General features: G+C 37.3%; 1 protein-coding gene across 1 annotated transcript; it reads left to right on the plus strand.

Annotated features, from left to right (window-relative positions):
* The first annotated feature begins 1366 nt into the window (after window positions 1–1366).
* LOC119535407 (heparan sulfate 2-O-sulfotransferase 1-like) lies at window positions 1367–2267 on the plus strand. The gene has a single exon (XM_037837778.1). It carries the CDS (start codon window positions 1560–1562, stop codon window positions 2265–2267), a length of 708 nt encoding a protein of 235 aa, XP_037693706.1. The 5' UTR covers window positions 1367–1559.
* The last annotated feature ends 9180 nt before the right edge of the window (window positions 2268–11447 follow it).

Raw genomic sequence — 11447 nt, forward strand, 5'->3', positions numbered from 1 at the left:
AAGAAAAATGCACAAAAATCAGTAGTGTTTCTATACCATAGTAATGAGCAATCTGAAGAGGAAATCAAGAAAAAATTCCATTTACAAAAGCACTAAAAGAATCATATATCTAGGAATAAATTTAACCAAGGATGTAAATGACTTTTACATGGAACACTATAAAACATTGCTAAAAGAAATCAAAGAAGAAAAGACCCAAATAAAATGGAAGGACATTCCATGCTCAGGGACTGGAAGACTAAATATTGTTAAGATGTCAAGTCTACTCAAAATGATTTAGAGATTCAATTTAATTCCAATCAGAATCCCCACAGTCTACTTTGCAGAAATGGAAAAGCCAGTCATCAAACATTTTGGAAGGGTAAGGAGCCCAAATATCAAAAACTATCTTGAAAAGAATGATGAAGTCAGAGGACTCATATAGCCTGACTTTAAAACTTATTACAAAGCTTCTGTGGTCACAAGTGCATGGTATTGGCATAAAAAAAATACAGAGGCCAATGGAATCCTACTGAGAGTTCAGAAATAGACCTTCACATCTATGGTCAATTGATTTTTGACAAGGCTGTCAAGTCCATTCAACTGGGAAAGAATAGTCTCTTCACAAATGGTGCTGGGAGAACTGGATATTCATATGCAAAAAAAAAAAAAAAAAGAGAGAGAGAGAAGGGAGAACCCCATATCTCACACCATGTACAAAAATTAACTGAAAATGGATTGAAAAACCTAAATATCAGAACCAGGACTGTAAAACTCCTCAAAGAAAATTAGGGAACCATTTTCAGGATCCTGTGTTAAGTAGTAGTTTCTTACATTTTACACCCACAGCACAAGCAAAAAAAAAGAAAAAATAGATAATCGGGAACTCATCATAATTAAAAAATTTTGTGCATCAAAGCACTTTATCATGAAAGTGAAAAGATAACCTACTTGATGGGAGATATTTGGAAACCACGTATCTGATAAAAGTTTAATATCTAGAACATATAAAGAAATCCTAGAGCTCAAAAATTGAAAGACAAACAACCCAATTTAAAAATGGGTAAAAGTCTTGAATAGACATTTCTCCAAAGAAGATATTCGGATGGCTAAAAAAGCATATAAAAAGATGCTCAATATCATTAATTATTAGGGAACTGCAAATCAAAACCACTAGATACCATTTCACACCCACTAGAATGGTGACTATTACAAAACAGAACAGAAAGGAGGGAGGGAGGGAAGGAAAGGAGGCGGCAAGCTGCCGGGTGCGGGGATCGGGGACTGAAGCAGCAGAGGAAGGAGCCCGCCAGCCGCTTCGTTCTGTGCTTGCTGCGCGGGCTTTTGGAGGGGGCGGCCGTGGAGTCTGTGAGGAGAAGCGGGTACCGGTGGCGTTGGTGCTGGCGCCTGGGGGCGGGGGACCGGGGAGGCGAGAAGGGGGGTCGCTGCGGTGGTTCTCTCGCTATCGCGCTCTCCTTGCCTATCTCCCGACTCGGTGGGCTCCTCCTGGCGCCTCCCTAGCCTCCGGGGCCCCACTCCCCGCCCCCCGCGGTATGTCTTGATCCTGAGCAGCGGGTTTCATGGGGCTCCTCAGGATTATGATGTCGCCTAAGTTGCAGCTGCTGGCAGTGGTGGCCTTCGCGGTGGCGATGCTCTTCTTGGAGAACCAGATACAGAAATTGGAGGAGTCCCGGTCGAAGCTAGAAAGGGCTATCGCAAGACACGAAATCCGAGAAATTCAGCAGCGACATACAATGGATGGCCCTCGGCAAGATATGTCTTTAGATGAGGAAGAGGACATGGTGATCATTTATAACAGAGTCCCCAAAACTGCGAGCACCTCTTTTACCAATATTGCCTATGACCTGTGTGCAAAGAATAAACACCATGTCCTTCACATCAATACTACCAAAAATAATCCAGTGATGTCACTGCAAGATCAGGTGCGCTTTGTTAAGAATATAACTTCCTGGAAAGAGATGAAACCAGGGTTTTATCATGGACATGTTTCTTATTTGGATTTTGCAAAATTTGGTGTGAAGAAGAAGCCAATTTACATTAATGTCATCAGGGATCCTATTGAGAGGCTAGTTTCTTACTATTACTTTCTGAGATTTGGAGATGATTATAGACCAGAGTTGAGGAGGCGAAAACAAGGAGACAAAAAGGAAAGAAATCTCATCTTAGGAAAACCACAGAGAAGAAACTCCCCACTAAACAGACCATTGCAAAACTGCAGCAGTCTGACATTGGGAAAATGGAGAATGAGTTCTATGAATTTGCACTAGAGCAGTTCCAATTCATCAGAGCCCATGCTGTTTGAGAAAAAGATGGAGACCTCTACATCCTAGCACAAAACTTTTTCTACGAAAAGATTTACCCTAAATCAAACTAAGTACAAGGTGTGGCTGTTAGATTCTTGAACTAATGTTTTGACCCTCTCTTCACCTTAGTTCTCAACTCCACAAGTTGGATTGCTGATAGGTGTATAAGACAATTTGTGTTAAACTGATTTAGGAAACAGGAAAATAACATCAAGGAAGTAGTTATTGGCTGGTATGTCAGTGTTCTAAGAAGTTTAAGTTGAGGTTTTGTTTTTCATTTTTCTGGTTAGATTTTGGTGGGAGTTATAACTTCCTGCCTGAAAAAAACCTACACTTCACCTAAAATACACACATAGCAGGTCTAATCAAAAGGCTAAATACAATTTCAGAAAAGGTTCTGATACCCTGTTTTTGACAAAGCTTTTTTTCCAACTAAACATGAATGAAGATGAATCCATTTGCTATTTCCACCTTCACCTGGAGGTTTGGGTTATACGCCTCTACTGAATAGCGTTAATAGCTGGTCGACAGTGTGTGGTTGTTTCTGTGAATCAGGTCCAATGAAATTTGTTGGAATGTTTATCATGTTTGCTAAGAAATGTTTCTGCTGTAGCTGAATTTGCCCATATTATGTAGGCTGTTTTAATTCTTTTAAAATGCTGATTAGTGTTAAAAAAAAAATTTAACCATTACTAATACTGTGAAAAAAAAATAGAGTCAGAGCAGTATTTCTCATTCCTGCCTCCCCAGTATCAAGATTGGGAAGACACTTCAAAGAATGTTGACATTATCTGAAATTTTACTTAAGACTTCCATACACTGATATAAAAAAAAGTAAGTTTAGATTTGTTTCTCTGTGGATTATTTGTAATAGTTGTAAACTGAAATATCGGTGACTCTATTTGACTCCATTAGTGAGCTGTGGTATGGGTAGGGTTTTCCTACTTCTTCTGTACTTTTACCTGTAGACTATTTTTACTAAGGTGCTTTATAATGTGTTTTAAAGCATTGCATTTACAAAAAAGGAAAATGCTGTAAATATTGCATATTTTATGTATTTGGACCAAAACGCTATAAGTAATTAAACAAAAATGGTTTTGCACCAATTTTATTATGTCAAGTAAAACCATCAGACATACTATTCTTGTATTTTTCATTTAACCTTACTGTCAAGACGTCACTGAAATGAATTTCAGTAATCTTTCAATTTTGATACACAGTACATTATTCAAAATTGGAGCAGTATTTATGGTGAAAAGAGTATGGACAGAGTCAGAATACTTGATTTCTGGTCCTGGCTCTTCCACTTATCAGCTTTGTGACCTTGGGCAAGTCATTTAACCTCTCCTTGCCTCCATTTCCTCATCTTCAAATGAGGATAATAATACCTGCTGTACCTACCTCACAGGGATGTTGTGGGGATTAAATGAGATGGCCTGTGAAAGCACTTTGAAAACAGTAAAGCGCTATATAAATGTAAAGTATTATTGTGGAAACATCCTTAACATAGTTTCATACCATTCATTTTTTAACACAAGAAAGGTAAAATCCACTTACAAGCTGGTTGAAAAAAAGTCAATTCAGATTTGATAAATATCTTAGCGTTTTATCTTCTGTGTTTCAACAGCTTTTGAAATATGAAACACCTGTGAACTCTTAAAATTCATGAGCTGCTGCTTGAGTTCAGAAGGTTCCCTGTTTGAAATAGACTTCCTTAGCTGACTAAGGGCAGGAGAAACTTTTGTCTCCAAATTTGAAAGATTTTTCTGTTTTTATTTTACATTACCAGTCAGAAATGGTAACTGTTTTATACTTATGGTTTCTAAGGTATATTTTGTGGAGTTTAATTTCCCTATGCATTCTTTTTCCCCTTCTCAGAGTGACAGAGGTAAAGAATTTTAGAAACAGATTTTCTAAAAGAATAGCTTTTAATATGTTTAGTTTAAATAAGTATTCCAGAACAGGGGTTCACCAAACTATGTATACATTTTAGACAGGTATCTTTAAAGGTTATTAACTGGAGAGGTGTTTGGGTGGGGAGCACTACTTATCAGAAAACTTTAACGAACAGATTTGAAGAAAAATTAAAGGAAGATGATAAAAAGAATCATTTTAGCACCCTTTCTTCCCAGTAATATGAAAATATTAAGAGAACACATCCAGGAATACTTTTCTTACTTAGATTTCTTCTTTCTTTTTTTTCTTCTTTTTAAATATATTAGTTAACTTTTACAGGTATTTGTTGAACATATATACAAATTATTTCCTTGCCCAAAAGGAGAAAACACCAAGTTGGGGGTTTGTGACATTTATCTGCTAATGACTTCCAGTGTTCAGGTTATTGTTGGAATACAAGCTAAAATCTTCTAGAGGTGCGTTAACTCTTTTCAGTAACTAGGGAAGCATTTAGCACACTAGATAGAGGTCAGTAAACTTTTTGTGTCAAGAGCCAAGGAGTAAATATCTTAGGCTTTGCGGTTTACACGGTCTGTGTCACAACTACTCAGCTCTGCCATTATAGTGCAAAGGCAGCCATAAACAGTATGTATGTGACTGAGTTCCAGTAAAACTTTATCTATAAAAACAGGTGACATATCAGCTCTTGCCTATGGGCTGTAGTTTACCAACATCTGCACTAGAGGAATCATTATTTGTGGAGAAATCATTTTTGATCTTACTTCTGTGGCCTGAAAGAGTTTATGCACTTCTAGAAGCTCCTAACTTACATCCAAAGAATAGCCCTCTGATTCATGCAGTCTCTTCCACAAATTCATAAACTTTTATGACTTAGATTGCTTCCAGCTGGGCATGTTTTCTTTCCCAGTTTACCAGTTCAGAATAGGGGCATTTATTCTGTCATCTTCTAGGATAGGTTAGAAATGTCCCTAGAGGCTGAGGAAGGGGTGGATTTAATTCCATCTGGTCCAATACAGTTCTGGGAGTCAAGTGCAGAGTCCTTATAATGCCTAACTTTATAATCAATTAAATAGATAGAACCACTAAGACAATAATATATTTTTTTAAAGTGGCAAATGTGGTTTTCTTTTTTCAGCCTTGTGCTTTTTTCAGTATTTTGATCATAGGGAGATATTTTTTTTATAATACAAAGGTAAATTAACCACCTTGAATTTTAAAAGATAATGTTATGTGTGTATGTGTGCATATAACTGTATCTATCTATATATTTATTTCCTAAAAGAGGAAAAAGTACCTTTTCGTTCAACTTGTATCATCTCCTGTTTTCTAATTGCTATGAAATGGCAACTGTTGATAAATTATTGTGACTGTTTTAAAATGTAATGGGGAGGATATATTTTGATTTTACCCAGCTTTAATCTGTAAAATATCATTTAAATATATCTGATAGCAACACCTAAAATATTGCACGGGGATTACTTTCTATCATCCATAAACATTTGTGCAACTTTGATCATATTGGGTGCTCCTGAATTCCTGGTGATTGGATTTAAACTTGAAAAAACAGAAAACTTAAACTTACTGACATTATAAAACTTGAATTTTCTATTCTGAAAATTCAGTGAATGCCTATGATTTGTAATCTGTTATCTTTCTCAACATATGTCCTACTGGAAAGTCTCAAAATTGTTAGTGCCATCAGTGATTTACAAACAGTATTTTGATATTGCAGATGATTTGCTCATTGTATAGTAAGAAAGAAAATAGTTTGTAAATGAGGCTCTCTCTTTTTTTAATAAAATGAAATAAAAATTCTAAAAAAAAAAAAAAAAAAAAAAAAAAAACAGAACAAAGGAGCGCTACAGGCTAAAAGGAAAAGACAGGAAAGAAAGGTTTGGAGAGTGTAGAAATGAAGACCATCAGTAACGGTAACTAAAAGGCAAAAAGTAAGATGTGACATATAAGAGCCAAAGGATAAATAGTTGAAGAAAGCATTGCCTTTATAGTAATGACATTGAATGTTAATGGATTAAATTCCCCAATCAAAAGACAGAGATTGGTGGAACAGACTAAAAAAAAAAAAAAAAAAGATCCATCTATATGCTGTCTACAAGAGAATCACTTCAGACCAAAGGACACAAATAAGTTGCAAATGAAAGGTTAGAAAAGATATTCCATGCAAACAATAACCAGGAAAAGGTGAGGGTAGCTATACCAATATCAGACAAAATAGACTTTAAATGTAAAAATGTTGAAAGAGACAAAGAAGAACGTTATATATTAATAAAAGGGACAATCTACTAAGAACAAATAACAATCATAAACATTTATGCATCTAACAGGGTACCCCAAAATACATGAGGCAAACACTGGCAACACTGAAAGGAGAAATAGATGTCTCTACAATAATAGTTGGAGACTTCAATACACTATTCTCATCAATAGACTGAACATCTAGACAGAGCATCAGAAGGAAACAGAGAATGTGAATAACATGTTAAATGAACTAGACCTAACAGACATTTGCAGAACATTGCATCCCACAACAGCAGGATATACATCTCTCTCAAGTGCTAATGGATCACTCTCCAGGACAGACCACATAATGGGTCACAAAACAGGTCTCAATAAATTTTGAAAGACTGAAATAATACAAAAACTTGCTCTGATCATAAGGGAATGAAGCTGGAAATCAACAACATTGAAATAATACAAAAACGTTCTCTGATCATAAGGTAATGAAGCTGGAAATCAACAACAGGTAGAGAACAGGAAAATTCACAAATCTATGGAAGTTACACAACACATGCTAAAACAATCAGTGGGCCAAAGAAGAAATTTCAAGAGAAGCCAATAAATACCCCAAGATAATTGAAAACAGGAACACAACATACCAAAACTTATGGGATGCAGTGAAGGCAGTGCTTAGAGGGAAATTTATAGAACTTAAATCTTACATTAAAAAGGAAGAAAGAGCCAAAATTGAAGACCGAACTGTACACCTAGAGAAACTAGAAAAAGAACAGCAAACTAACTGAAAACAAACAGAAGGGAAGAAATAATGAAGATTAGAGCAGAAATAAAATGCAGAATTAAAAAAAGTACAGAGTATCAACAAAACCAAAATTTGTTTGAGAAAAATCAATGAAATTGACAAACCCTTAGCTAGACTGACAAAAAGATGGAAGATTCAAAAAAATTAAATCAGAAATGAAAGGTAGGACATTACCACTGACCCCAAAGAAATAAAAAAGATCAAAAGAGGATACTATATACAACTCTATCCCAACAAACTAGACAACTCAGATGAAATAGACAACTTCCTAGAAACACCCAAGCAACCTACACCAACTTGAGAACAGACGACTGTACCAGTTTGTATATATTATGTCCCCCAGAAAAAGCCATGTTCTTTGATACAGTCTTGTGGGGGCATACATATTAGTGGGGATTAAGTTGGAATGTTTGGATTAGGTTATTTCCACAGAAATGAGCCGCACTGTAGTTTTCCTTTCTTGTAGTATCTCTGTCAGGCTTTGGTATTAGTTTGATGTTGGCTTCATTGAATGAATTAGGTAGTGTTCCTCTTCAATATTTTGGAAGACTTTCAGCAGGAATGGTATTAATTCTTCTTGGAATGCTTTGTAAATTTTTTTTTGTGAAACCATCTATTCCTGGGCTTTTATGAGTTGAGAGGTTTTTTATGACTCATTCGATCTCTTTACTTGTATGTATTTTATTGAGATCTTTGTTCTACTTTGCTAATGCTGCTGGAATGCAAAACACCAGAAATGGATTGGCTTTTATAAAAGGGGGTTTATTTGGTTACACAGTTACAGTCTTAAGGCCATAAAGTGTCCATCAACAAGGGGTACTTTCACTGGAGGAAGGCCAATGGCATCCAGAAAACCTCTGTTAGCTGGGAAGGCACGTGGCTGGCATCTGCTTGATCCCGGGTTGCGTTTCAAAATGGCGTTCTCCAAAATGTCGGCATCAGCTTCCAATGGCCATCTTCAAAATGTCTGTCTCAGCTCCAGCTAGCTATGAGCTCCTTCTGTCTGAGCTTATACAGGGCTCCAGTAAACTAAACAAGGCCCATGCTGAATGGGCAGGGCCACACCTCCATGAAAATTGTCCAGAGTTATCACCCACAGTGACTGTACACTTGGAGAAACTGAATGGCTGTGTTCGGAATCAAGTGAGTGTTTGAGGCTGCTGGGGAAACAGTAGCCGAGCTGAGCTGCGCTGTGTTGGGGAGAAACATGGCATCTGTGTTTGGAGGCAAGTTAGTTTAAAAACTCAGAAGGTGGCTGCAGATCTGGCAGTGAGAGCCACGCAGTGGAGTGCAGCGAGGAGTGCCTTCCACACCGCGGGCACCTGCCTCAGTATCTGGCATGGGTGATAGCTGCAGGTTTGCAAAAGGCTAACTGTCCCAGCACAAGGAACAGGCCACTGCAGCAGGTGGAGGACTGTGGAACTGTTAAGTTACCACACGCCATACAGCTATCTTTTCAGCAGGCTGGGAGACGCTCCTTCACAGTGCCATGGCCAAAGGCTTCCACTGGGGATTACATGTGACCATGATGTTGCACAGTCTTCCTCTGCAGAGGCCCGCACAGTGCACAGCTTAGAGGCGGGGTCCCACACAGAAGTGCCAAGAGCCCTACACCAATCCCAGGGACTTGTGGACCCATGGCAGAGAGGAACTGTGGAGAATCTGAGCTGAAGGGCTGGACTCGTGCAACATGCCCAGGGTATTCCAGCCACAGCCCCGTGGATGGCTGGGAGTTCTGCATCTTAAAACTGTCTTCCCTGCCTGACTGTACAGGGCACAGCCCCCACCCTCAAGCCTGGTGGTCCCAACTGCACATGGAAAATCAGTGCACTGATTGGACCTCCACAAGGTTTGTACCCCCACTTGCTGCATAGATGAAGTTGGGGAGAACTGGCTTGAGGGTAAGAGGTGGCTCAGGAATGTCATCTGCTGGTAATTCATGGAATGTGCACGCCACCAAGCTGCAGCTGTGTAAAAGTATATATAATTGTTCAAATAAGCCTGCATATCCTAGAAGAACCCCATCAAGATAAGCAAATGCCAAGAGGCCAAAGACAACAAAAAAATTTAAAGCATATGAAGAAAGCAGAAGATATGGATAACCAAAATGCCCAAATGAAAAAACCAGAGGAGACACAGTACTTGGAAAAATTAATCAAAGAAGTAATCACAAACAAGATCATGGCTCAGGATATAAAGGACACCAAGAAGACCCCAGAAGAGAATAAAGAAGAATATTCAAGAGTAAATGAAGAAAAAAAAAAAAAAATAGAGGAGCTTATGGAAATAAAAGAAACTGTTGATCAAATTAAAAAGATCCTGGAAACACATAGCAGCAGATTAGATGAAGTCAAAGAAAGAGTAAGTGAACTTGAAGAAAATGTTTGGAGAGTGAAAGAACAAAAGAACTAATGGAGAAAAAAATGGAAAATTTAAAATGGATCTCAGGGATATGACAGACAACATGAAGTGCACAAAAATAAGAATCATTGGTATTCCAGAAGGGGAAGAGAAGGATAAAGGTCTAGGAATAGTATTCAAAGACATTGTTGCAGAAAACTTCCCAACCCTTCTAAACAGCATAAATACACAAATCATAGATGCCCAATGAACTCCAAACAGAATAAATCCAAACAAATCCACTTCAAGACATATTCTGATCAGATTATCAAATGCTTAAGACAAGGAACATGTTCTGAAAGCAGCAAGACAAAAGCAATTCACCACTTACAAAGGAAACAGCATAAGACTAAGTACTGACTACTCAGCGGCCACCATGGAGACAAGAAGGCAGTGGTATGACATATTTAAAATTCTGAAAGGGAAAAATTGCCAACCAAGAATTCTTTATCCAGCAAAGCTCTCCTTCAAATTTGAGGGAGAGCTTAAAATCTTCACAGACAAGACCTTGTGGATCACACCCCCTTTATCTAGTGTATGGATGAGTGGAAGAATGGGGATAAAAACTAAAGGACAAATGGGGTGGGATGGGGGGATGATTTGGGTGTTTTTTTTTTTCACTTTTATTTTTTATTCTTGTTCTGGTTCTTTCTGATGTAAGGGAAATGTTCAGAGATAGATTGTGGTGATGAACGCATAACTATGTTATCATACTGTGGACAGTGGATTGTATATCATGGATGATTGTATGGTGTGTGAATGTATTTCAATAAAACTGAATTTAATAAAAAAAAAAAAAAAAGAAAGAAAGAAAAATAAAATAAAATACATATGCATAGAGAAAAGACTGGAAATATATGTACCCAAATAGTAGCATTGGTTAACTATGAGTGGTGGGATTCTACGTACTTTTGTTTTCTTCATTTTGCAGGTCTACATTCTCTAGATTAAGGGTTGGTAAACTCTGTCCTGCAAGCCAAATCAGGAGTGCCACCTGTTTTTAAAAGTAAAGTTTTATTGGAGCATTAAAAAAAAAAAAAAAAAAATCTTCACAGACAAACAAATGCTGAGAATTTACTAGCAAGAGACCTGTTCTATAAGAAATACTAAAGGGAGCTCTATTGGCAGAGAAAAAAAGAAAGGAGAGAGGGGTCTGGACAAGGGCTCAGAAGAAAAGAGTTTCAGCAAGGATACTTAAAAGATATAAAGGGGGGGGGGAATATATGTGACAAATAAAAACCAAAGGATATGATGGCTGATTCTTCACAATAATAACATCGAATGTGAATGGATTAAATTCCCCAATTAAAAGATACAGATTGGATTAAAAAATATGAACCATCAACATGTTGCTTACAAGAGACTCATCCTAGACCCAGAGACACAAAGAAATTGAAAGTGAAAGAACAGAAAAATATATTCCATGCAAGCTACAGCCAAAAGAAAGCAGAAGAAGCAACATTAATCTCACATAAAATAGACATTAACTATAAGGATGTTATAAGAGACAAAGAAGGTCACCATATACTAATAAAAGGGACAATTAAACAAGAAGTTATAATCATAAATGTCTATGTATCCAATCAAAGTGCCCCAAAGTACATGAGACAAACATTGGCAAAACTGAAGGAAGCAACAGATGTTTCCACAATAATTGTGGGAGACTTCAATACATCACTCTCTCCTATAGATAAACCAGACAGAGGACCATTAAGAAAACTGGAAGCCTAAACAATGTGATAAATGAATTTGACTTAACAGACATATATACA

The sequence above is a fragment of the Choloepus didactylus genome, chromosome 5, assembly GCF_015220235.1.
Source record: "Choloepus didactylus isolate mChoDid1 chromosome 5, mChoDid1.pri, whole genome shotgun sequence".
NCBI lineage: Eukaryota > Metazoa > Chordata > Mammalia > Pilosa > Megalonychidae > Choloepus > Choloepus didactylus.